Below are 26,290 nucleotides of genomic sequence, written 5' to 3' on the forward strand. Positions count from 1 at the left end.
CCCTCCGGTGTGCCCCATCCCGTTACCCCTCCGCTCCCCCTGCTCCCGCGGGTCTGAGCGCCCCGGCCCTGCGGGAAGAGGGACAGCGGGAGAGAGAGAGGAGGAAGAAGAGGGAGAGGAAGAGAAGAGGAGGTGCGGGCGGCAGGGCCGTGCCCCGGCGGTACTCACGGCTCCGGGGCGGCCACGGCCCAAGCCGGGGGATGCTGCGCGGAGCCGCTACACCCGCACCGCTGCCGCCGGCCCCGCGCCGGGGATTCGGGGCGGGCCGGGGGCGGGCAGGTGCGCGGCGGCGGCGGCGGCAGCGGCGGCTCCGGGAGCCGGGGCGGCCCCGCGGCTGCGGCTTCCTCCGTCACCCGGAATAACCCCGAGGCGCGGCCCGGGGGCGCGGCCCGGCCCCGCACGTGTGTCCGTGTGCGGGCCCAGCGCTCCGAACCGAGCGGCACCGGCCCCGCTGCGGGCCCGGCACCGGCACCGGCACCGGGGGCGGGGCCAGGGGAGAGGGAGGGGCCAAACGGGAGAATGAGGCGGGGCGATGAGGAGAAGCCACGCCCCCGCTGCCGCGCGCCGCACAAAGGACCAGAGGGGCGGGGTTAATGAGGGGCGTGGTCAGTGTTTGGTGGGAGTGGCCTGAAGGGGTGTCCCAAAATAATTTATTCAGGGAAAGAGTTTTGGGGCCGTGGAGGCCAACCTGGGGCCGAGAGCACCTCGTCAGTCCCCAGAGTACTGAGTGCCACCTCCAGGAGTTCCTGGGACGCCTCCAGGGATGGGGACTCCAACACCTCGCTGTGCAGCCCCTGCCAAGGCCTGGCCAGCCTTTCCACGGAGAAATTCCTGCTGGTGTCCAACCTCAAACCAGCCCTGGTGCAGCTTAAAACTCCGTCCTCATGTCCTGTCACTTGATACGTAGAGGAAGAGAGTGGCCATACCAGGCTGCACCCTCTTGTCAGGTTGGTTGGAGGGTGAGAGCTGCACCTCCTTTTCTCCAGGCTCAGCTCTTCAGCTGCTGCTCATAGGATGTGTGGTGCAGACCCTTCCCCAGCTCCATTCCCCTTCCTCGGACACACTGCAGCCCCTCAGAGCCCTTCCAGTGGACACACAGCACCCCATTATCCTTCCAGTGGACACACTCCAGCCCCTCAGTGCCCTTCCAGTGGACACACTGCAGCACCCCCAGTGTCCCTCCCGAACTGAGGGCCCAGAACTGGTCAGGGCACTCGGGGCACGGGCTCTGCAGAGCGAAGAACGCGATAATCCAATCCCATCCCCTCGCTGGCCGCTGGCCCCGATCCTGCCCGGGAATGCCCGGGACAGAGGGATCGACGGGCGGGGCGGAGCCAAGGCTGTTATGGGGCGTGGTTAAGCATGAAAACAAGATAGATTTACATATTTGTGGGCGTGGTCTTGTCGCCCCGCCCCGACCGCGCTACACGCCGGGACCGGAAGCGGCGGCCGCGTGGCGAAGGCAACATGGCGGCCCCCGGGAGGAGGTGAGCGCCGCGCCGGAGGGGATCCAGGAGGGTCCCGAGGGGATCCAGGAGGGTCCCGGCGGGTCTCGGACACACCGGGATGAGCCTTCCCCTCACACTCGCTCCCTTCTCCCTTCACACGCTCCTTTCTCCCCTCACACATGCTCCTCTCTCCCCTCACACGCTCCTTCCCCCCCGCAGGAAGCTGGAGGAGCTGAGCCTGGACGAGTTCCTCGCTGCCGGCTCGGATTCGGAGCATGACGGCGGCTGGGAGGAGGAGGAGGAGGAGGAGGAGGATGAAGGCGGCCGGGCCCTGAACGGCGCTGCGAGGCAGAGGCGGCCGAGCGGGAAGGCGGCCCAGGGGCTGCAGGCACGGCCGGGCAGGTGAGAGGCGCTCAGCCGGGAGAAAAGGAGATTTTTTGGTTTCCACAAGTCCCTGACAGGAGGGGTCAGCCCCAGGTGGGGCTCTGCTCCCAGGGAACGGCCTCAGTGTCACCAGGGCGGGCATCAGGAGGAATTTCTCCATGGAAAGAGTGGTCAGGCATTGCCAGGGAGATGGTGCAGTCCCTGGAGCAGTTCTGAGGAACTGAGAAACAGATTTATGATGGTTTTTCCAGGCATTTCCATCTACCCCACTGCCATCTGGTATCTTGCTGTCAAGATTTCTTAATCCTTAGCAAAATTCTTTTGTCACAGCCTGAGCAGAACTCTGAGCAGTGAATGAACAGTGAATTCTCTCCCAGCAGGAAGAAGGGAAAGGCATCAGAGCACAAGGATCAGCTCTCCAGGCTGAAGGACAGAGACCCCGAGTTTTACAAGTTTCTGGAGGAGAACGATCGCAAGCTGCTGGATTTTGATGCCTCAGACAGCTCAGAGGAGGAGGAGGCTCTGCACAGACCCCCTGACACCCTCGAGGTACCTGCTGCCATCAGGGACCTCAGTTCCTTGGGCAGTGTTTGTGTTCCTGTGCCAGCCCTGAGCGATTTGGGATGGAAAGGGCCTTAAACCTCATCCAGCTCCAAGCCCTGTCCAGCCTGGCCTTGGGCATCTCCAGGGGTGGAGCAGCCCCAGCCTCCCAGGGAGGATTTATTCCCAAAATCCCATCTGACCAATCCCTGCTTTGCACAGAGTGCTGGGAGCAGCATTCCTAGATCAGCCCTGCCTGCCTCCCTCCTCATCAGTGCTCAGGAAGAGAGCTGGGCCAGCCAGGGGCTGTAGAAACCTTCCTCAGTCCCTCCTGCTGCTCTCCCTAGGAAGCCAGTGATGAGGATGAGGATGATGAAGATGAAGAGCAAGAAAAAGTTAAAAGGAAGAAAGTTTCCCTTATCCATGTGAGCCTGAAGATGGTGGAGGAGTGGAAGAAAGCTGCCCAGGTGAGCAGGAGCACACAGCACTGGAGGGTTCTCCTCCCTGCCTGTAAAAGGATCAGCTTGGGATTTGTTCATCTGGCACAAAATTAATTAATCAATTAATTAATTTGGTCATCTAGCACAAAATGTATTAATTTATTTATTTGTTCATTTGGCACAAAATTTATTCATTTATTTATCCATTTATTTATTTATTTATTTGTTCATCTGGCACAACATTTATTTATTTATCTATTGCAAAATGTATTTATTTATTTATTGGTTCATCAGGCACAAAGTTTATTTATTTATTTATTGGTTTATCTGGCACAACATTTATTTCTTTTATTTATGTATTTATTTATTTATTGGTTTACCTGGCACAAAACTTATTTATTTATTTATCCATTTATTTATTTATTCATCTGGCACAAAATGTATTAATATATTTTTTTATTGGTTCATCTGGCACAACATTTATTTATTTATTTATTTATTTATTCATCTGACACAAAATGTATTAATATATTTATTTATTGGTTCATGTGGCACAATACTTAATTAATTAATTAATTCATCTGGCACAAGATTTATGTCCCACGCCCCCAGAGCTCTTGTGCCCTCAGCTTGGCTTTGGGCTGTAAAGTTCCAGTACTCCCATCCCATATGAGGGAGCAGCTGCAGAAATGTGGCTCAGAAGAGGCCAGAATGATCAAATTTGGGTTTTTTACCCTCTGGCGGCTCCAGGAGCTTTCTTAGGGCCATGTTTAGCAGTGATGGAGTAGCTGAGGGGAATGAAGCTCAAACTGGAAGCTGCTTGCAGCTGATTAATTCCTTCTCAAGCCTCAGCAGTTAAAGCCAATTTGAGGGGAGGCTGCTGAGTTTGTTAAGCCTGCCCTGATGCCTGAGGAGGGAGCTCTTTTTGCCATCCAATTCCCAGTGAATTCCAGTTCCCCTGTCCCAGTCAGGAGCTCCAGGAGATCCCTTGCTTCTCCTCCTCAGCCTCCCCTTTTCTTCTTTCCCCAGAGGAACCTGACCCCAAAACTCTTCCATGAGATCACCCAAGCCTACAAGGCAGCCGTGGCCACCACCAAAGGTGACAGTGGTGGTGACCCCAGCAAGTTCCAGGTGACTGACACTGCAGGTGAGGGGAATCACCTGGGGGGAGGGGGATGAGCCCTGCAGGAGTTAACTCACCTTCCACTGCCCCAAGGAGCTTGTCTTGCTCTGCTGCTGGGGAGCTTCTCCTTCAGGGCTGGGCTTGCTGCTGTTTCCTTGGGGAGGTGGCCCCTGTGCCTTCTGATCTCTGATAAAAAACTGAGTGTGAGGCAGACTGGGGGTTTCTAGAAGGAAATGCAGGAGTTCTGCCATGGAAGTCACTGCCTTCAGTTCCTCAGGGACCCCTTTTCCCATGAGGAAAACCAGGAATTCATGGAAAATCACCTCAAATGCTTTCCTGGCTTGTTTCACCCAGTGTTCAATGCCCTGGTGTCCTTCTGTATCCGGGACCTGTTCCACCACCTGCACAAGCTGCTGCTCCCCAAAGCCCCCAAGAACAAGCTCAAGTAAGTCTGGGGGGGGGGGGGTTGGGATGTTCAGGAAACCTGGGGAGAATTCCAGAGCTGCCTTTGGACCTGGGAAAGGGGTGCCAGTTCACCCAGAGGGGTGCCAGTTCACCCAGAGGGGTGCCAGTTCACCCAGAGGGGTGCCAGTTCATCCCAGAGGGGTGCCAGTTCATCCCAGAGGGGTGCCAGCTCACCCAGAGGGGTGCCAGCTCACCCAGAGGGGTGCCAGCTCACCCAGAGGGGTGCCAGCTCACCCAGAAGGGTGCCAACTCATCACTGGCTCTTCTTTTCTTCCCCCCAAGGAAGAAGGAAGCAAGGAATTGATCTCACTGCTGGTTTTGCTGCTGAGATCTGATTTATTTGGGGTTTTTTAAAGCTAAACCAAACTCTTGCTCCTTTCCAGAATGGTTCTCCCTTCCACCAGCCCCCTCTGGGGAAAGCTACGACTGGACATCAAAGTTTATCTTGGCTGTACCATACAAGTAAGAAACATCATCGTTTTCTGTTTGTGGGGTCAGTCTGTGCCTTGCTGGGCTGGTTTGGGGTCAGGCAGGTGGGGTTTGCCCCTCTGAGATTTGTGTTCATTCTTTCCCTGGGTTGGTTTGCAATTATTTGTTCCACTTAACAGTTTGGAGCTTCAGAGGATGCTTGTGTCAGAATAGGTAAGGCAGTAAAGAGGGCTTGAATTAACATTCTGGCAGCTCTCTCTGTTTTAATTTGTCTGGCAGATTAATATTTAATGGGCTTTAAAGGAGTTTGCAGTCTGTGTTCCTGCATTCTGCATCATTAATTCAGGTTTTGGTGCTGTGATCTCTGCACTTGAGGCAAACCCTGAGATGTTCTCTTGGTGACTTCACATGAGGCATCTCTGACTATGATAAAGTTCCATCCCACCCATGCACAATTTATTTCTGGTGTTTCAGAGATGATTTGTGAATTATTTCTGGAGGAAACTCCTGCCCCCACTTTTTTTTTTTTTTTTTGAGATTGCTTTGTTAGCATCCCCAAATTGGAAATATTAAAACCCAACCAACACTGATTCTCCAGCAGCTGAGGGAAGGGATGCCAGGAGTGACAGCAGGAGCTGCTGTGCCTCAGCTGGGAGCTGGCACAATGACTTAGCAGAAAGAGCAGTTTGATCAGGAGAGCTTTTTGCCTTTTTTTTTTCCTCAAGCTGTGGTGCCTCTCTCCAGCAGCAGAGCATTGCAGACAAGGAAAAGCTGGGAATGCAGTCCCTGGGAGCAGTGGGAATGCAATCCCTGGGAATGCAATCCCTGGGAGCAGTGGGAATGCTATCCCTGGGAATGCAATCCCTGGGAGCAATCCCTGCTCCTGGGCTGGCTCCTGAGAGCCCTCAGCCTTCACCACAGTTGGTTTTCTGGCACCATTTCTGAACAAAATCTTCTCCTTTTATTGTGTAAGGGACTTGGCCAAGTCTGCTCAGTCCAGAATCCTTGCAGAGCAAGGAGGAGAGGGTGAGGAGGCAAATTAAATGTGGACAGAATGCCTGTGCTGCTTCCAGCAGCTGGGACTGCATCAGCCAGAGGCTCCAGAGTCACCTGGAGCTCACCTGGACTTCAGGTTGGAGTCTGGGTTTGTCTGCAGTGAGCTGAGCTGGACAAGCTGCACACACAGAGATTTGCTTCTTCACATTTTGTGCCTTTCCTTGAGGGAGAGTTGACCCAAATGCCCAAAGAGTTCCTGCTTCCCACTCAGAAATCCTGGGGAAATCCAGGGTGCTGGCAGGCAGCTCAGGTGATGTTCCCTTGTGCAGACTGGGGGTGAGTTTGGCCATTCTGGTGCCCTGCACTGCAGGTGAACTGAGATTTTGCAGTGCCCACAAGGGAGGTGCTGTGTGATGAGCTCTGGGGCCATCAGCCATGCAGGGGCAGCAGCCTGAGCTCCCATTCCTGGGCTGAGGGACCTGAGGGACCTCCTGAACATCCCTTTACTCTCTGCTCCTGCCCTGATCCAGCTGTGGGGTTTGTGTGAGCTCCCTCCTGGCCGAGCAGTGTTTGGAACCAACAAAATGCAGCTGGCACAGGGAGGGTGACAGCCCTGCCTGCCAGCTGGGGTGTTTTGCTCTCCTCCACAGCTGCTGTCCTGCCTGACAGAGGCCTCAGTGGGTGCAGCAGTGCTGCAGCACGTGAACTCCACAGTCCCATATTACCTGTCCTTCCCCAAGCAGTGCCGGGCCCTGCTCAAGGTAAGGGCACAGCTGGCATGTGCCATTGGCACCTGAGGTGCTTTTCCCCCCCTTTCAGCTGAGCATTTGTGGTGTTGGGGCTGCCTCCCCTGGCAGCCAGCCCCTTGTAGTGCTCCCTTGCTTTGCTGCTGTTCCTGCAGAGCATTCCTGCCTCTCTGCAGGTGCCACGAGGTGATGCCAGGCTGAGGTGAGTGTGGGGGTGGCTCTGTTTGTAGCTGCTGCTCCCCAGGGAGGTGTTTTGGGAAGCTGCTTCCTCCTCCCAGATGGAGGAATTGCTGCCAGGCCCTGGGAATGCCTGTGCTGTCTCTCCACTCAGGGAGCTGGGGGTGGAATATTTCTGTGGCAGCTCAGTCTCAACTGCTGAGCGTGAGCAACAACACAGGAGGTGTGGGGAGACACCCAGGGCAGCAGGGTGGCATCTGACTGCTCACTGCAAGGAGGCAGGGAAGCCTTTGGTGGTGGAGGCATGCAGGGCTGGAGGCTGGCACACCTCACAACCTCTACAGGCATTTCTGAGAGGGCTTTTCCAGCCCTGCAGAGAGCCCCCTCTCTGTGCTGGGCTCTTCACTGGTTGTGGGGGGCAGCAGAGGCTTCCTGCCAGGGCCAGGTGAACCTGGGGGAGATGGAGTCACTCAGGAGAGCTCAAATGAGTGTTTAACCACACAAATAAAAGTTGTGTGTTTTTTAGAGGTGCTGGTTTTGGACTGGTTCCTTTATTGATCATGAAAACATCAGCTGGGGCTGTAGTGTGGTGTCCCAGTGAGAGTGAGAGGACAGAGGGGCTGCCAGTGACTGACAGCACGTTGTGTCACCTGTGTCCCCTCCCTCCTGGCTGCCCTCTTGCTGGGAAGGAGGGAGGTTCAGGCCTGTGGAGCTCTTTGTGCCTTCACTCACCTGTCTCTGTGTTCTATCCCAGCAAACCATCACTCTGTGGAGCACAGGGGAGGAGACAGTCAGGGTCCTGGCCTTCCTGGTGCTGAACAAGATCTGCAGGTACAAGAAGGAGGTTTACCTCAGCCCCCTGCTCAAGGTAAGCCTGGCTTAGCTGAGATCTGCACCTCTTCTTCCTCAGGTTGTGTGCAAATACCTCAGAGCCTTGAGCTGCAGGTGAGCAGGTGCTGGAGGTGGTGCTGGCAGCCTCCAGAAAACCAAACAGGGCAGAAATTCTGTCAGGTCAGGGTGATTCCTGCTTCCCACTGCTGCCCTTCCTGCTGGGGGCACACAGACTGAGCAGGGGAGGTCTCTGGTGAATCTTCATCCCCCAGACTCCTGGGTGCTGCATCCTCCTGAGCTGCTCTGACCTTCCAGCTGAGTGCCCAGGTGTGTTTCCTGCCTCAGTGGCACCTGAGCAGGAGAGCTGTGCCCAGCCATCCCCACGTGCTCAGCCCCTCCTGCAGCCTTGTCCCCTTGCTGCCAGGCTGTGGTGGGCACAGCTAAATCCAAGCTAAACCCACTCCTGTCTCCCCTGGAGAAGTGACAGGCTGGGTTATTCCTTTCTGTGATCAGAGCAACACTTCAGCCCTGGCTTGGGGTTCAATATAAGCAAAACCTTACAGGCAAAAAGGCCCTGTAAAATGTGGTTTAGGCCTTACTAAGGGACTAGGAGTGTTCTGATGGGAACTTATCTAAGAATAAAATCCAAAAAGAATAAAATCCTATAACAGAGAAAATCTGCTTATTCTCCTGAGAAAGAATTCCAGGTCTGTAACTGTTAACAGCACCTGTGAAAACTATCCTGAGTCATTAAAAGAAAAATATAAGCAGTATCTACAGAGACACAAGCATGTAACCACCTCTAGTGAAGGAACCCATCAGACAAGGTAGCAACTAATTACCAACCAATTAGAATTAGGAACAATTCTTATAGAAAACTCTGTAAATTCAGGCTATGATTAATTCACTGATTTATATTCATTATTTCTATTAAATAATATTTTCTATATTATTTATATGAATATATTAAATATTTATAATTAATTTCTTAGATTATAATTAGTTCATTTCTTTCAGTGCTTGAAGAAGAGTGTGCCTCATCAATGTCTAACCTGAGCTCACAGTGACAGTTTGGTCACACTGGGAGGGACAGAGGAGTCCCAGAATCCTTTTTACTCTTGTTTTACACTTACCTTTTACTCTTACTTTACTCTTCCTCCCCCTGTTCCCCTCGCAGCAAATGTACATTGCCTTTGTGAAGAACTCCAGGTTCACCTCTCCCAACGTGCTGCCCATGATCAACTTCATGCAGAGGACGCTGACGGAGATGCTGGCCCTGGACAGCCCCAGCTCCTACCAGCACAGCTTCCTCTACATCCGCCAGCTGGCCATCCACCTGCGCAGTGCCATGACCCTCAGGAAGAAGGTGGGCACCCTCCTCATCCTCCTGGGGCTCCCTGCCACGGGGCTGGGCAGGGTTACAGGCACAAAGAGGGGATTTAGCACGTGGCCTTGGCAGGGGACACCTCGGGCAGGACAGCAGCCTGCTGGAGGCTCTGTCAGTGCTGAGGAAGAAATGTTCATTTAAATTAAAACCTGAAGAAATGGTACAGATTAATCAGAGTGGATCACAGTGTGTACAGAACAAGCAGGTGAAGCAGCCGTGGTTAGGGAAAGCACAAAGGCCAGAGCTGCAGGCACACTGCAGCTGCCAAGGGCATCCCGAGGGCAGCTCAAATCTGCCACAGCACGGCTGCTCCAGGCAACAGGAGGCTTCTCCTTGGAACCAGCCCTGGGCCAGCACTGCTTCTCCTGACTAGGGCTAGGCTTAGGCTTAGGGTTAGGGCTAGGCTTAGGCTTAGGGTTAGGGCTAGGGCTAGGGCTGGAGTTAGGCTTAGAGTTAGGGTTACACCTAGGGTTAGGCCTAGGGTTAGGGTTATATCTAGGGTTAGGGTTCAGCCTAGGGTTAGGGTTAGGGTTGCATCTAAGGTTAGGGTAAGGTTAGGTTTAGAGTTAGGCCTAGGGTTAGGGTCAGGGTTAGGGTTAGGGTTACATCTAGGGTTAAGGTTAGGTTTAGAGTTAGGCCTAGGGTTAGGGTCAGGGTTAGGGTTAGGGTTACATCTAGGGTTAAGGTTAGGTTTAGTGTTAGGCCTAGGGTTAGGGTCAGGGTTAGGGTTAGAGTTAGGCCTAGGGTTAGGGTTACATCTAGGGTTAGGCTTAGGGTTAGGGTTAGGGTTTCATGTAGGCTTAAGTTTAGGGTTAGAGTTGGGCCTAGGTTTAGAGCTAGGGTTAGGGCTAGGGTTGCTTCTAGGATTTGGCCTAGGGTTAGGGTTGGAGTTTGGGTTAGGGTTACATCTAGGGTTAGGGTTTTTAAAACCACAAATCCCAGCGCCCCAAGAACACTTCAGCTGCAGAAGTCCTGCCAAGTGGAGCTCTAAAGTGCCACAACATGGCTTCCCCCCCTGCAATTTCCTTTAACCAGCCTTAGCCCTAGGCTGTTTTATTGTCCAGGCCACCCTGGGGTGTTGCTGCTCCCCTGCAAAGTCTGGGGCATTTAATTGATTTTACAAAGCAGCTGAGAGCTTGGGGAGCAGCCCTGGTTTCAGCCATCTCCAGTCTGACCTGGGAAATCTGAGTCAGATTGCTAATCCTGGATTTAGTCCTGTTTAGCAAAACAGACCCCACAGATTAGTTGTTGAGCTGCCCCCAAACAGGGCAGGGTTGGTGCCCAGCTAAATCTCCTGGCTGGTCAGACATGGGGATAAATAAGCAGAGATAAATGAAGTCTGGGCTGCAGATCCCCTAATTGGATTGCACTGGCTTCTTACACCCTCAGTTGTGGCCCAGACAAGGAGTAAATCCACTTGATTTCACAGCTGGGGGGCTCGTGGCCCTTCAGATGGGCATGGCTCCCCCAAAATGTCCAAATGTGAGCACTAAGCCTGTCTGAATGGAGCAGGGGATGGTGCTGGAAGGTGATTACCAGAGCAGATTGCTCGTCTGCTCTGTGCAGGAGAAGCTGAGAAAATCTTTTCTGGTGCATCTCCGTGACCTGGGGAGAGCTGGCACAGCCCTGCCACGTCCAGCTGTGCCTTGGCTCTGGGCCCTCTGCAAGGTTTGGCCCAGTGGCTGCAGTTACAGATTCTGTGCCTGCCTCAGACTTGTGCATCTGTGCAGGAGAGATGAGCTGGGCCTTGGGAGTCTGGGAAAAAACCTCCAGTGGGGGCTGAGGCACCTTGTGAGTGCAGTCTGCTCTGGCTTTGGGCAACACCTGCAGAGGGAAGGGTTTCCTTCAGGGGCTCCTGCTCCAGCTGGGCTTTTATTCACTGTGGCACTCAGAGCTGCTGCAGCCCCTGCCCAGAGTCTTGGAAACCATGTCCTGGCTGTCCTGCTGAGCCAGGCTGGGTCACTGTCACTGTGTCACCGTGTCACTGCTGGCTGGCTGGCCTGCTGCAGTGCTTCTGCTGCTAACCAAGCTGCAGCTTTGCTCTCTGCTCTGCTGCCTGGCACTTCCACCCTGCAGTTACCAAAAATGAAGCTGTCCTGGCTGCTGCCTTCCCCAAAAGTGCTGGGCTGATATTTGCTCAGGATTCCCCAAAAGGTCTGGGCTGATCCTCTGCTCCTGTGCCCAGCTCAGGATTCCCCAAAAGGTCTGGGCTGATCCTCTGCTCCAGTGCCCACCTCAGGATTCCCCAAAAGGGCTGGGCTGATCCTCTGCTCCAGTGCCCAGCTCAGGATTCCCCAAAAGGGCTGGGCTGATCCTCTGCTCCAGTGCCCACCTCAGGATTCCCCAAAAGTGCTGGGCTGATCCTCTGCTCCAGTGCCCAGCTCAGTGTTCCCTGTCCCTGGCCAATCCCAGTGCCTGCTGTGAGACTGGGAACTTTTCCTTCTCAAAGCAGCCACACCTGAGCACAGCAGCCTGGTTTTATTCACTTTATTTCCTTCAGGCACGGGCTGGTACCAGCTGCCATTCCCTTGCTGCCCTGGGAATGGCAGCTCCAGTGTTGTTATTCCTGCCTGGGCATTGCAGTGTGCTGGAGCAGAGTGAGCACCTATCAAATGCCACATTTTCACATTCCTGCCTTGGTTTTTTCCCCCTTTTTTTCCTGCAGGAGAACTTCCAGTCAGTCTATAACTGGCAGTACATCCACTGCCTGTACTTCTGGTGTCGAGTTCTCAGCACCATCCACCCCAGTGAGGTCATGGAGCCCCTCATCTACCCCTTGGCACAGGTCATTATTGGCTGCATCAAGTGAGTGGAACTCCTCATTCTTTTTGCTCTGCCTTGGTGTGTTACCTTACAGTTCTGTGATTTGGATTTAACCATGAATGGTCTCAAAGCTGCTTTTAATTGAAGTTTCCCAGCCCGAGATGTGTGTGAGCAGCTGTGCAGGGGGTGACAGAGTTGTGGTGTGAGTTATTCTTTCCTCTTTATACAAGAAAAGTCTCAGGCTGAATAACCTGGGCAGATTATCCTTGTCAATGGGAGGAGAATGATCTGCCTTGCCTCAGAAAATCCCCATCTGCAGCTCTGTAAATGCATTTAGAAGCTGCATTTTTGGTGCCTGTTTGTTGGGACTGCAAGAAGTGGGACACAGTTGTTATTTTCAGGATGTCTGCTGAGAATTCCCTGCTCCCGTCGGTTCAGATGGATGGAATGTTTGTGCCCTGAGGTGCCTGTTAACATCAGCATTGGGGGAATTTGGGGATCTCTGGTGATCTCCCAAATCCTGTTAGCTCTGCTAACCAGATTCTCAGCTCTTAGCCCAGCTCTGGAGGAGCTCTCAGGGTGATGGAGATAAGCAGATTTAAACGATCAGATAAGAGGATGCAAACATCCCGCTGGCACCCCCTGCTCTGGGATGGATCCAGGCCCCCTCCTCCCTGTCCAGCACATCCCTCAGGGGCTGGGGCTGGCCATGGGTGAGGCCCAGCAAGGTTCAGCAGCTTGGCATGAGCTGCAGGAACTGCCTGGCGAGGCTCTGGAGGTTTGGGAACCCCCCAGGTGGGTTTGGGGTGACCTCACTGGGGCCTCCCCGGAGCTGAAGGAGCTACAAGGGAGATGGAGAGAGGATTTCCAAAGGATGGAGGGACAGGACACAGGGAATGGCTTCAGATACAGAACAGTTCCTGCTCCTGAGGGTGGGCAGGCCCTGGAAGGGGTGTCCCAGAGCAGCTGTGGCTGTCCCACCCCTGGCAGTGCCCAAGGCCAGGCTGGACAGGACTTGGGGCACCCTGGGACAGTGCAGGGTGTCCCTGCCCATGGACTGGATGAGCTTTAAGTCCCTTCCAACCCAAACCATTCCATGATTCTGTGATTCCAGCGTTGGGATGACAGAGTCAGATCCCACCTGGATCCCCTCAGAGCCAGGCTGGGCTGTGAAGAGGCAGAGGGGCAGCTGCAGGGGCTGTGGCTCTGTGGGACAGGCACTGTGGCTTTTATTTAGTATTTTTATTTTTAATTTTTATTTAATATTTTAATTTTTATTTAATATTTTTATTTTAATTTATTTTCATTAATATAGTTATTATTATTTATTTTTATTTAACATTTTTATTTTTATTTAATATTTTATTTTTATTTAAATTTTATTTATATTTATTTTATTTAAATATTTATTTTTATTTTCTTTTACTTTAATATTTTTATTCTTTCTATGTAACATTTTATTTCTTTTTATTTAATATTTTATTTTTTATTGAATTTTTATTTATATTTATTTCTAATTTAATATATTTTTAAATTTCTTTTACTTTAATATTTTTAGTCTTTTTATGTAACATTTTATTTTTATTTAATAGTCTTTATTTAATTTTTATTTATATTTATTTTTATTTAATATATTTATTTTTATTTCTTTTAATATTTTTATTCTTTTTATGTAGCATTTTATTTATTTTTATTGAATATATTTAATTTTATTTATTTTTATTTATTTTCTTATTTTTATTTAATATTTTAATTTTTGTTTAAATTTTATTTATATTTATTTATTTAAATTTTATTTAATATATTTATTTTTATTTCTTTTACTTTAATATTTTTAGCCTTTTTATGTAACATTTTATTTATTTTTATTGAATATATTTAACTTTATTTAATATTTAAAATTTAATATTTAATATTTTAATTATTTTTATTTTTATTTAATATTTTAAATTATAATTTATTTATTTTTGTCTGTTTTCCCTGCCCAGGCTGGTGCCAACCTCTCGGTTCTACCCGCTGCGCATGCACTGCATCCGTGCCCTGACGCTGCTGTCCCAGAGCACCAGGACCTTCATCCCCGTGCTGCCCTTCATCCTGGAGGTGGGTTGGTGCCTGCTGCAGCTCCTGCAGCCCCTGGGTCTCCCTTTTTCATCCTGGAGGTGGGTTGGTGCCTGCTCCAGCCCCTGCAGCCCCTGGGTCCCCCTTTTTCACCCTGGAGGTGGGTTGGTGCCTGCTCCAGCCCCTGCAGCCCCTGGGTCTCCCTTTTTCACCCTGGAGGTGGGTTGGTGCCTGCTCCAGCCCCTGCAGCCCCTGGGTCCCCCTTTTTCATCCTGGAGGTGGGTTGGTGCCTGCTCCAGCCCCTGCAGCCCCTGGGTCCCCCTTTTTCACCCTGGAGGTGGGTTGGTGCCTGCTCCAGCCCCTGCAGCCCCTGGGTCCCCCTTTTTCATCCTGGAGGTGGGTTGGTGCCTCCTGCAGCCCCTGGGTCCCCCTTTTTCACCCTGGAGGTGGGTTGGTGCCTCCTGCAGCCCCTGGGTCCCCCTTTTTCACCCTGGAGGTGGGTTGGTGCCTCCTGCAGCCCCTGGGTCCCCCTTTTTCACCCTGGAGGTGGGTTGGTGCCTCCTGCAGCCCCTGGGTCTCCCTTTTTCACCCTGGAGGTGGGTTGGTGCCTGCTGCAGCCCCTGCAGCCCCTGGGTCCCCCTTTGCTGACTCCCTGCAGGCAGCCCAGCCTGCTGGGGAAATGGAGCTCAGCTGTCACTGCCCGGGGCTGGGCTGGGTGCAGAGAGCCCTGCCAGGGCTGCCAGAGCACTTCAGAGCTGCAGAACTCCCCATGTGCTGCTGTGCTCAGCCCGTGGTGAGGGCAGAGCGGTTCCTGACTGCAGACAGTGGGAAATGGGAGAAAAAACCACTTCAGGAATGAGAGAAATTTCTTTAGGAAGATATGAGTGAGGCCTTGAGCTTGGCTTGGGGCTGGCACTGAGGAGGAGGAGGGACACAGTGCTGGGACGAGGGCCTGACTCAGCCAGCCTCACTCCTCCAGTTCCCTTGAAGCAGAGGTTTGTGGTCTGGGGGTGTTGCAAAGGTCCCTGCAAACCACATCCTCACCCTCTGGAATGTTCATGGACCTCCTCCTCCCTGGCCGGGGTGGCTGTGCCATCCATCCCCTGCTTCCTTCCTGCTGCTCCTGCGTGTCTGGAGCCCTGCCAGCCCCTTTTGGGGCACAGCCATCTCCCCTCGGGTCATGGTGCTCAGGGGGAGAGTTCCTTCTGCTCCTTAGTGCTCTGAGAGACAAAACTCACAGCCTTGCCCTCTGCATTCTGGCCCTGGCACCTGGTCCCTCATCTGGGTGGCAGGCCCCAGCCAGGGGGTGCCATTCTGCACCCTGGTGGTTCTCAGGTGTGACCCTGATCACCCTCAGGTGTTGCCCTGATCACCCTCAGGTGTTGCCCTGATCACCCTCAGGTGTGACCCTGATCACCCTCAGGTGTTGCCCTGATCACCCTCAGGTGTGACCCTGATCACCCTCAGGTGTTGCCCTGATCACCCTCAGGTGTGACCCTGATCACCCTCAGGTGTGACCCTGATCACCCTCAGGTGTTTTCCTGATCACCCTCAGGTGTGACCCTGATCACCCTCAGGTGTTCCCACTCAGCACCCTGAGCACCCTCAGGTGTTTTCCTGATCACCCTCAGGTGTTCCCAAATCCCTGCGGAGCCCCTTACCCTCCTGAGGGGTGCCAGGGCAGGGTGTTGGTGCCAGCAGGGCCCGGCTGGGGCTGGTTTGGGCCGTGAGGGGTGCCAGGGCAGGGTGTTGGTGCCAGCAGGGCCCAGTTGGGGCTGGTTTGGGCTGTGAGGGGTGCCAGGGCAGGGTGTTGGTGCCAGCAGGGCCCGGCTGGGGCTGGTTTGGGCCGTGAGGGGTGCCAGGGCAGGGTGTGCTCCCCTGCCCTGTCCAGCTGGCTCTGAGTGCACCTGGGGGGGCTTTGGGACCCTGTTCTGGGCAGGTTTTGGAGCTGCTGGGGAAGGAGAGCCTGGAACCCTGCATTTCCCTCCTGCAGCAAGCAGGACACAGGCTGAGTGTGTGTGCATTCCAGAGGCACAGAATTCCATGGAAAAGCCTGGGATGGGCAGGGAGAGCTGCCTGGGCTGGGGCCTGGCAGTGCTGGGGTGCCCAGCTGCTCTGCCCTCTGGGAGCTGAGGACATGGAATTGCTGCATCCCAGCTCCCTGCCCAGCTTGGGAGTGACAGCAACCCCTCAATCCCTCTCCTTCCTGCCTGTCCTTCCCTCTGTCTGCCAGTGGTTTTCCTGGTGACGTTTTGTGGCCCCCTGGTCCCTCATTATCCCTTCCCAGCCTGCCCCAAGGATTCCTGGACATCAGTGAGGCCGTGCCCAGCCTGGCTGCCAGCCCTCAGCGTGGGAGCCACACTTCCTCCCTTCCCAGAGGCTCTGCCACCCTCGGGGCCCCTTCCAGAGCCCCTGGCTGCCCTCCCCGCCTGCCTGGAGGGCTGGCAGGGTGCCAGGGAGCCCCAGAGTGTCTGTCTGACCTGGGGGATCAATAGCTCTGGTTGGGCCAAGCAAAGAGCTGTGCATAACCAGGTTTGTGGCATCGATTCCCCAGGCCAGGGCTCTTGGTTTGCACGAGCCCCCACGCTTGTCCCTGCCTTCCAGAGAGCCTGGATTGACAAATAAAATGTCAGAAATCAATAACAGCCTGCTGCTCCTGTGGCCTGGGGGCACTGCTGTGACCTGAGCAGCCTCTCCCTCCCCTCCTGCTCCCCTGTGCTGCCTCCCCAGCACGGGGGGCTGCTGATGGACACAGGGAGGAGAAATGATTTCCTGCTCCTGAGGGCAATCCCAAAGTGTTTGGGCTCAGGGAGAGAGGAGCTGGGGCTGCTGCAGAGCGTGGGTGAGCAGGACGTGGGTGAGCAGGACGTGCTCCTCGCCCCTCTCTGGGTGCCATCAGGTGTCATCAGCTGGTGGCTGTTTTTGTTTAACTGAGATTGAAGCCCCCTTGATGGCCACATGGGACCTGCCCCAGAGCCAGTGGTTGGAGCAGGCGGCCCTGGGACAGTGATTTCAGTGACAGTGGTGAGTTTGGTGGGAACATCACTTAGCCTTGCTTTGAAACTCTTCTCCCCTTCAGGGATGGCTCCAATCCCCCCTCCAGCTCTGGGGTACAGCCTCTGACTGTGAGGAAACTGGGGCTGAGGAACAAACCTCAGCTTCCCGTGCCCTTGCTTGTGTTGGTTTCCTCTTGCCAGCTCAGCACCTTGCACAGCCAGGTCTCCACAGCTTCAGGTGGGGCTTTGTTTGCTCCCTCCCTGTCCCTGGCTGGGATATTTGGGAAAGCTGATCAGGAATTGGGGTTCCTGATTCTTCTCTTGGCTCTGATCACCTGCCTGCCCTTGGCTGAGTTGTGTGCTGGTTGCTTGGTGCTCTGATCACCTTTACACTCTTTATTTATTTATTTTTATTTCTCTTCCAGGTTTTCCAGCAAGTGGATTTCAACAAGAAGCCAGGACGGATGAGTTCCAAGCCCATCAACTTTGCTGTGATCCTGAAGCTCTCCAATGCCAACCTGCAGGAAAAGGCTTTCAGGGTGAGTGGGACCTGGCCTCCAGCAGGGCTCCCTGTGACAAGGAGTGTGCTCAGTGTCCCTGTCCCCAGAGGTGGGACAGGCCTTTCCCAGGCTGGGATTGGGTGCTGTGGGAAATCCCTGGGGTTTAGGTCGGCCCCAGTGCCTTGATTTGTGTTTCTCCTGCTCAGGATGGGCTCATTGACCAGCTCTATGACCTGCTGCTGGAATATCTCCATGGCCAGGCCCACAGCATTGGCTTCCCAGAGCTGGTTCTCCCCACTGTCATCCAGGTAAGGGGGCAGGCACTTCTGGGGGTGCCATGGATGGGCACGGAGTGGGACAAAGCACTTTAAACTAACAGTGACCTCAGGATGGCCCTCAGGACGAGGGGAGAGCCATTTACCTCTGCTAATTTTAATTTTTACTTGTGTTTTGGGGAGGAGCAGAGGCATCACATCTAATTAGGCTCCAGGTAAGGGAAAGTGCTCTGGAGTTTGCCATCTGTTGGGAGCCAGAGTGGAGCAGAGGCTGCAGAACTGCTCTGGGATGGGGCTGGCATGGTGAACTCAGCTGAGCTCTTGGGGATTCAGAGCTGTTGCTGTGGGATCTTTGAGCAGAGCCTGTGCTCTGAGCCTCAGCTTTTCCTTGTGCTCAGCCTCCCCGAGGTGCTCTCCACAAGATGGCAATCTTCCCTCCCAGGCTTCCCTTCCCAGTTTTCCCTCCCAGGCTTCCCTTCCCAGTTTTCCCTCCCAGGCTTCCCTTCCCAATCTTCCCTCCCAATCTTCCCTTCCCAGTTTTCCCTCCCCAGTCTTCCCTCCCTTCCCAGGCTCCATCACTGCAGACTGCACAGCTCCGTGTGGCAGTGTTGGAATGTGTTCCCTCATTCCCTCTGCTTTTAACTCAGGAGTGGCTGCTGTCACATCCTCTGTGGGGACACGAACCTCTGCCTGTCCTGGTGTGTGCCACCAGCCCCTGCACACCATGGGGTGTCCCTGGCTACTGGGGGGGGCACTGGCAGTGCCCCACAGGTGTTTGGGGTGTCCCTGGCTGCTGGGGGAGCCCTGGCAGTGCCCCACAGGTGTTTAGGGTGTCCCTGGCTGCTGGGGCAGTGCCCCACAGGCTGTTTGGGAAGCAGAGCTTGTGTCCGTGCCAGGGGCTGGCATCTGCCAGGCCCTCGGCTCTTGGCTGTGTGCCCTGGGCTGGCACAGGGGCTGCCTGGCAGAGCAGCTCCTGAGCCTGTGGCTGTGCCCGTCCCCCCTGTTGGCAGCCCTGTGCTGCAGCCAGCAGCTCTGGGAGCTGGCAGAGCCCCGTGCCCTGCCCAGGCTGAGCTGTGCAGGGCTTTGCTGCATCCCTGCATTCCTGCCTGGCTGCCCCCTGAGCTGTGCAGGGCTTTGCTGCATCCCTGCATTCCTGCCTGGCTGCCCTGCCCGCAGCCTCGAGGCGTCTGCCGGGCTGGGGGCTGGCCTTGGCTTCCCAAAAGCTGCCTGGGGAGAGGCTTTTCTCCTGGAGAGCTTCCAGCCCATCCATGTGTGCCCAGCCTCCCTTCCCTCCCAGCGCCAGGCAGGGCTGCTCCAGCTGGCAGGATCTGTGTCCCTCCTCCTCCTCTTCCTCCTCCTCCTCCTGCTCTGGTCAGCAGCTCTGGGGGAAGCTGGGCTGAGCTTCCCAGCCTCAGCTTCCCAAATTCTCTGCCTGGGAGGCAGGAAGCCCTGGCAGATGAAAGGAGAGGAGAGCCAGTGGGGATGGGAGACACTTCAAAGCTGCTGCTGCTGCTGCCCCAGGGCTGCCCCGTGGTGGTCTCTGCCTGCAGGGGCTGGGAGGGAAGGGGCTCTTCCTCCCCCAGAGCCCTGGCAGGCAGCACAGAGCAGGAGTGGGAGGTTGGAGGGGAAAAGCTGGCACTGAGGCAGGAGCTGGCAGGAGCCAGGCTGGGCTTGCAGGGAGCCAGAAGGGCAGGGGGTGCTGCCCTTCCCTTCCCTTCCCTTCCCTTCCCTTCCCTTCCCTTCCCTTCCCTTCCCTTCCCTTCCCTTCCCTTCCCTTCCCTTCCCTTCCCTTCCCTTCCCTTCCCTTCCCTTCCCTTCCCTTCCCTTCCCTTCCCCTTCCCTTCCCTTCCCTTCCCTTCCCTTCCCTTCCCTTCCCTTCCCTTCCCTTCCCTTCCCTTCCCTTCCCTTCCCTTCCCTTCCCTTCCCTTCCCTTTTCCCTTCCCTTTTCCCTTCCCTTTTCCCTGCCCTTTTCCCTGCCCTTTTCCCTGCCCTTTTCCCTGCCCTTTTCCCTGCCCTTTTCCCTGCCCTTTTCCCTGCCCTGCCCTGCCCTTGCCCTTGCCCTTGCCCTTGCCCTGCCCTGCCAGCAGCTCTCCTGCTGCTCCCCCTGTCCCCAGGGCAATGTCCCTGCTCTGGGCAGGGTTTGGCCTCCCTGCAGCCCTTGCAGTAAGAGCAGCTGGGGTTTTGCTCTGTGGGCTCTGCTGGAGCCCTTTGGTGCTGCAGGCTGGCAGTGGGACAGAGCCAGCCCCAGTAAGGACAGGGCTGGGATGTGAGGCCTCACTGCCCTGCCCACAGACACACCTTGGTGTGCTGAGTGCTTTTACTCTGCTAAGATCCCCTTGTTCCATTTGGCAGAGCAGGGAGAAGCACACCCAGACCCTGATTTTCCCCTCTCTGTCCCCTGGTTTGGTCCTGCCTCTCCCCCCAGGGCTGAGATCCCCTCAGCTGTCACTGAGGGCTGTGGCAGCCAGGGCTGGGACTGGGAGGGGAGCAGGGGCTGTGTGAGGAGCTCACAGCTCCAGACTGCACAGGCACAGCCCAGGACCTGCAGGATTTCTGGTGACACTTCTGCAAGGGAAGTGAAAAATGAGGATGGATGTGGCAGAGGATGGAATGGATCTGGGGCTGCAGCTGGGGGATCAAGGCAGATAAATCCAGTGACAAATGCATCTCTCAGGGGAGATAAATATGCAGCACCTATGAGAAATAAATATTTTAGGAAGGGGGGGTGAGGGCAGGACAGGCTTCAGCAGCAGAGGAATTGTTGTGCTGATGGTTTCTTTGTGCTTTGGGGGAGCCAGGGGAGGTCTGGGTCTGAATTCCCATTTTTCTGGCTTTCATTCTTCCTCTCCCTTTTCCCCTCTCAGCTGAAATCCTTCCTGAAGGAGTGCAAGGTGGCCAACTACTGCAGGCCCATGAGGCAGCTGCTGGAGAAGCTGCAGGAGAACTCAGCCCACATCTGCAGCAGGAGGCAGAGAGCAGCCTTTGGTGTGGCCAGCACTGCTGCTGTGGTGAGCCTGGGGACATGGGACAGACGTGGGGACATGGGACAGACATGGGGACACAGGGACAGCATGGGGACATGGGACAGACATGGGGACAGCCTGGGGACATGGGGACAGCCTGGGGACACAGGGACAGACATGGGGACATGGGACAGACATGGGACAGACGTGGGGCAGACATGGGGACATGGGACAGACATGGGACACAGGCACAGCCTGAGGACATGGGGACGTGGGACAGACACCTCTCCACTTCAGCCTTTGGCTGCCTGTGTGTCCCTGCAGTGCCCAGGCTGTGCCCGGCCTGGGGACAGTGCTCAGTGCCACCACTCGTGGCCCAGCAGCTGCCCCAGGGTTCACCAATGCCCTGAGCCCTGCTGGGCCCTGCCAATCCCTGCCAGGAGCTGGGAAGGTGCTTTGGGAAAGGGTCCTCACCTCGTGCCCTGGGCTGCCTGGGCTGCTTGGAAACCTGCCTGGAAAGCCTTGGAATGGTGCCTCTGTCCACAGGAGCAGTGGGAGAAGCAGGTGAAGGAGGAGGGGACGCCCCTGAGCAGGTACTACAGCCAGTGGAAGAAGCTGAGGGAGAAGGAGATCCAGCTGGAAATCAGTGGCAAGGAGAGGGTGAGCAGCAAATCCTAATGTCCCAAACCCTGGGGACACCAGAGCCACGTCCTGGTGACAGCCAGGGGGGTGCTGGGGCTGTGTCTGGCCAGCAGTGGGGACAGGGGACAGCCAGGGAGTGGCGACATGGGGCTGAGGGACAGGGGGACAGCCAGGGAGTGGGGACAGGGGGACAGCCCAGAGTGGGGCCAAGCTCCTGCCCCAGACTGGCCCTGCTGCTGGAGCAGCTCTCTGCAGAGAGGGGCAGGTTTGGGGTTTTTTCTGTACAGAAAGGAGCAGATTTGGGGTTTGCTCTGCAGAGAGGCAGATTTGGGGTTTGCTGTGTTCAGAGAGAGGCAGATTTGGGGTTTGCTGTGTTCACAGAGAGGCAGGTTTGGGGTTTGCTGTGTTCACAGAGAGGCAGGATTGGGGTTTGCTGTGTTCAGAGAGAGGCAGGTTTGGGGTTTGCTGTGTTCACAGAGAGGCAGATTTGGGGTTTGCTGTGTTCACAGAGAGGCAGGATTGGGGTTTGCTGTCCTGGAGGCTGCCCTGCAGCTCTGCTGGTGAATGGGGCTGTTGTGTGGCTCAGTCGGGACTGCTGGCTTAATGATGCAGCTTTGTGAGCCCCAGCAGGAGAGGGAACACCATGAGGCCCATTAGGGCTGGGAAAATCCATGTCCCATTAGCAGCCATTGGGGGAAAAAGGTAATAACAGGGAGAAGAAGAAAGCCAGCCTGGCTGGGAGCTGCAGCTTGCCTTGGACAGCAGCTCTGACCCTTCCTGCCCATTCCATTTGCTTTTCCCAATGGTTTTTAATGGGATGGGGACTAATCAGCTTGGTGAGACCCTGCAGGTAGGAACCTCTAGCTGGGGATTAAAAGGCTGGCCCCCAAATTAGCTAATTAGTGCCTGTGTGTGATGAACACAGGGCTGTGGGCTGTGCCCCTGCAAATCTCAGTCCTCTGGGGCCACCCCACAGCAAGGTGGGGTTGGTTTTGAGGTGCCCATCCTGTGGGGTCTCAGAAGGGTGGAGGTGGCACAGCTGAGCCAGCACCAGGTCCTGGTTGATGTGCTGATGTCACCCAGAGGTGCCTTTGGAAATGGGGATTTTTCCCTGTGGGAATGTGGAACCCCAGCTAACAAACCCCTGCTGCCAGGACAGGAGCCTGCCTTGTGCCCCAGAAATGGTGGGAATGATGGAAATGATGGGAATGGGAATGATGGAAAAGGCTTTCAGCCCGTGGTGGGGCTGGAGCAAAACCAGGCTGGGGCTGCCCCATCCCTGGAAGTGCCCCAGGCCAGGCTGGAGGGGGCTCTGAGCAGTGGAAGGGGTCCCTGCCCATGGACCTGGAGCAGATTTGGGGTCCTTTCCTACCCAAACCATTCTGGGACCCTCTGACCAGCCTGGGGTAGGTGCCAGCCATGGGGGCAGCTGGGGACAGCAGCTTGGCACTGCCCCTGCTGCATTTTGCTTCCCACATCTCTTCCCTGGCACCTCTGGGCTGTTTTAAAGCCAGCCCTGAGCTGCTCCCCAGCACAGACAGGGAGGGGCAGAGGCCTCTCCCCCTGTGGCAGAAAGAGCAGAGGGAAGATGAGGATGATGATTTAAAATGAGGCCCCTGAAATGGTGGAGGGTGATTTGTTCCCTTCCCTGCCCATCCCTGCTGGGCAGTGCTCAGCTCCAGGTTCAATGTGGCCCAGCTGGGGACCATAACCCTGGAACAGGCTGGGGGAAATTGCTGGAATTGGCTGCAGGAGCAGACCCACAGCTCCATCTCCTGTTCCTCAGCCCCATCCTGCCTCTGTGTCTCTGCTTTCCCACTCAGCCTGTTCCTGGCTGCTGGGAGGGAGGCAGTGCTCAGTCTGGAGGGGCCTTTGGGGTGCTCTGAGGGGTGGCAGGGGCAGCAGATGAGAGCTGAGCTGGGGCTGAGTGTTTCCACCAAGCCCTAATGTGTGCTGGTGCCTGAGTGCTCCCCAGGAGGGGTGTGCAGCCAGGCAGGGCCGGGCAGGGGCAGCTGAGCTCAGGGAGCACTTGGGCTTTCATTTGCATTCTGATTATCTTTGCCCTGCTGGCCTGAGCCCTTGCAAGTAAATCCTGCCCCTAATCCCCCTCCGGAGAGGTGTAAAGAGCCCTGAGGTGGTGACAATTGAGGGGACTTTAATGGCATTGATATTGGCTGCCTGCTCAGGGGCTCTTGGCCCAGAGATCTCCATCGGGGCAGGGGTGGCTGCAGACCTTGAGCATCCTCAGCACCTGAAACCCTGAAATCTGCCCCCAAATCCAGGGGGTGGCTCAGCATCTGCTGTTCCAGAGATGCCCAGCCCGAGTGCAGAGCTCCCCAGGCAGCCTCCCGTGGACGTCCTGACCCTCAGCCCTGCTGGGCTGCGTGTTCCAAGAGCAGAAGCAGTTCCAAGGCCAGATCAATGCAGAGCAGAGCCCCCTGTCCTCCCTCACCCCTGGGACCCCTCACAAAGCTGTGGCTGGCAGCAGACAGACCCAGCTGCTCTGGGCAGGCTGGGCAAAGCCAAGCTCCTGCCTTCAAACACAGCCTGTGACACTCAAAAGCACAGATGAGGGCTCTTCTGACTGGGGGTTTGTTTTCTTTCCAGCTTGAAGACTTGAACTTCCCAGAAATCAAACGCAGGAGGCCAGATGAGAGGAAGGAGGAGGATAAGAAGGAATTCAAGGATCTCTTTGAGCTGGACAGTGACTCTGAGGAGGAGAATGGTGGATTCTCTGTGAAAGGTACAGGGCTGGGGCTGGGCTTGCCTTTTCCCTGTCCACAATTCCCTTTTCCCTGTCCACAATTCCCTTTTCCCTGTCCACAATTCCCTTTTCCCTGTCCACAATTCCCTTTTCCCTGTCCACAATTCCCTTTTCCTTGTCCACAATTCCCTTTTCCCTGTCCACAGTCCCATTTTCCTTGTCCACAGTCCCATTTTCCTTGTCCACAATTCCCTTTTCCTTGTCCACAATTCCCTTTTCCTTGTCCACAATCCCATTTTCCTTGTCCACAATCCCATTTTCCTTTCCACAATCCCTGAGCAGGTTCTGTGCATGGCAGGGGCTCTCACCAGCACGGGGACTTTGGATTCTGTCCTTGCTGCACTTCTGGTTTATTCTTTTATTTTATTATTCATTTTGTCCTGACTGATGTTCCCAGGAAGCCCAGAAATCCCGGGAGCAGGGGTGATGTCACCTGGGCTGTGACCACAGGAAATTGTGCAGCCTGCCCGGGAAGTTCAGCAGAGTTTGGGATAAATCTGGGAGTTCTCTGGGATTTGGAATGTTTGGGATGTCCTAGGTGTGTGCAGCGGGCAGGGAGGGGAATCTGCAGCCCCTTCTGGGTGCTGTGGATCCAGGGGAGATTCCTGCTCCTGGGGCAGGAATTCCAGCAGGATCACAGCCCCAGAATCCCCCCAGGGCACATGAAAGGTGCTGGATGCAGGGAATTCCACCAGATCAGGGTGAGCTTTCCCCTGGAATGGGAAATGTTTGTCAGGCAGGAAAGGATCCTGGGCTGGGGTCTCTGCCAGGGCTGGAGAGGGGAGAGAATTCCCTCTGGGAATCTCTGAGCAGGAAAGAACCAGGAGCTGGGGAGGCTCCTGCTCTGCTATTTCCCAGCTGGAATTCTGGCAGAAAGGGAAAGCTGGGAATTAGGATTGGCTCAGGAAGAGGTGCTGGGCTTGGGGGAATCAGTGAGAAATGAGGAGAAATCTGCCCTGGAGTGAGGGGGGCCCTGCTGAGCTCCCTCCCCTCCCCTGAGCTGCTGCTCGTGTTCCACTCACCCCCTGAAACCCCGCAGGGAAAGGCAGAGGCTCGGATGACAGCTCAGATGACAGCAGCAAGGAGTTTGGGGAGGAGGATGATGATGGAGAGGGAAATTACGAAGTGGAGGAGGACGAGGAGGAAGAACTGGAAGAGGACAGCGACTCAGAGGGTGAGTGGGGAACTCCTGAGAGCTTTTTGTCCTGGCAGGGTGTCAGGAGGGGCTCCAGGGACCCTGAGGGGAGAGCTGGCAGCTCTGAGCTGCAGAGAGCAAAGGGTTAAAGTGTTCCCAGCCCTCACAGCCCCCCAGCCCCTTTCATCTCTTCCCAGGGCCCTCCTCAGCCCAGCCTGGGGCACACAGACCCTGCAGGTGCCACCCCCAGGGTGCCCTCACCTTTCACCTGAGCCCTGCCTGGGCACAGGGGCACGGGGTAACCCTTTCCTTGCTGGAGAGCTCCCAAGCCCTGCCTGCTCTGGGGTCTCAGACCCTGCTGGAATGGGAGCACTGCCTGGCCCGTGCCCCAAATTCCCCACCAGCCCCAGGGGGGCACTTTGGGCTCCTGTTCCTGCCCCAGGAGGGCACTTTGGGCTCCTGTTCCTGCCCTGGGGGGGCACTTTGGGCTCCTGTTCCTGCCCCAGGGGCACTTTGGGCTCCTGTTCCTGCCCCAGGGGCACTTTGGGCTCCTGTGCCCCCCAGGCACCGCTGCTGTGCCCAGCCCTGCAGGGCTCTCCAAGGTGATTGATGAGGGTCTGGCATTAATTAGTGACTCCAGGCAGGCAGGCAGGCAGGATTACTGACCCGTGTCCCTGTCCCCAGCAGAGGAAGGCGGGGCAGGAGCCCAGCAGGCCCAGGAGAGGAGGAGCTGCCCGCGGGGGCTGTCCCGCTCTGACCTGCAGCAGCTGGCACAGGGAGGGGACGACCTCGTGCAGGACCTGGAGTTTTCTGACGAGGACTGAGCAGCCCCAGCCCCTGCCCAGGCTGAGCCCTGCAGCCCCTGGAGCTGCTGTCAGAGCCGGGAGCACAGCTGGGACCAGCCCCAGATCCACAGCCTGGGACTTTCCAACTCAACTTGGACTTCTCCAGCTCTTTCTCCAGTTCTGCTTTTGGTACCAATAAAACCGAGGCTGAGTCAAGGCCAGTGCAAAGTGCTCAGCAGGGGAATAAAGCCCCATTAAAATCTGCTGCTCTCAGTAGCTCAGGGTTCACTTCCAGCTCCTGCTAAGTGAGCTGAGCAAGGGCAGGGTGAGGGTTTTGTCCAGGGTTCCCCCTCCCTGCCCCAGCAGCCACCCCAGATTTAGCTCTGGGCCATCACCAAACCCTCCCTGGTGCCCAGAGGGTCTGAAGGACTGCAGAGACTCTG

The 26,290-nt window shown here is 55.5% G+C and overlaps 1 protein-coding gene across 4 annotated transcripts; it reads left to right on the forward strand.

Moving 5' to 3' along the window:
• The first annotated feature begins 1,430 nt into the window (after positions 1–1,430).
• Positions 1,431–26,063, forward strand: NOC2L (NOC2 like nucleolar associated transcriptional repressor). 4 transcript variants are annotated; one of them, XM_030231968.2, is made up of 19 exons: positions 1,431–1,487; positions 1,668–1,850; positions 2,210–2,381; positions 2,720–2,839; positions 3,842–3,959; positions 4,290–4,380; positions 4,784–4,862; positions 6,476–6,586; positions 7,503–7,616; positions 8,757–8,945; positions 11,632–11,771; positions 13,718–13,829; positions 17,209–17,322; positions 17,490–17,591; positions 20,423–20,566; positions 21,068–21,181; positions 23,771–23,906; positions 24,967–25,101; positions 25,747–26,063. In XM_030231968.2, exons 1-19 carry the CDS (start codon positions 1,468–1,470, stop codon positions 25,884–25,886), a joined length of 2,334 nt encoding a protein of 777 aa, XP_030087828.2. In that variant the 5' UTR covers positions 1,431–1,467; the 3' UTR covers positions 25,887–26,063. The 4 variants fall into 4 exon arrangements, with proteins under 4 accessions (XP_030087828.2, XP_030087829.2, XP_030087830.2 ...); XM_030231969.2 differs by having other exon boundaries at positions 1,443–1,487; positions 25,750–26,063; XM_030231970.2 differs by having other exon boundaries at positions 1,443–1,487; positions 2,213–2,381.
• Positions 26,064–26,290: the final 227 nt, after the last annotated feature.

Source organism: Serinus canaria, chromosome 21 (assembly GCF_022539315.1).
Source record: "Serinus canaria isolate serCan28SL12 chromosome 21, serCan2020, whole genome shotgun sequence".
Taxonomy (NCBI): Eukaryota; Metazoa; Chordata; class Aves; order Passeriformes; family Fringillidae; genus Serinus; species Serinus canaria.

Excerpts from the sequence above, each read along its gene's own strand:
- NOC2L (XM_030231968.2), top strand. The coding sequence starts at position 1,468 with ATGGCGGCCCCCGGGAGGAG. Across the intron at positions 3,960-4,289 it reads CCAGGTGACTGACACTGCAG|TGTTCAATGCCCTGGTGTCC; the intron begins GTGAGGGGAATC and ends TGTTTCACCCAG. Across the intron at positions 4,381-4,783 it reads GCCCCCAAGAACAAGCTCAA|AATGGTTCTCCCTTCCACCA; the intron begins GTAAGTCTGGGG and ends GCTCCTTTCCAG.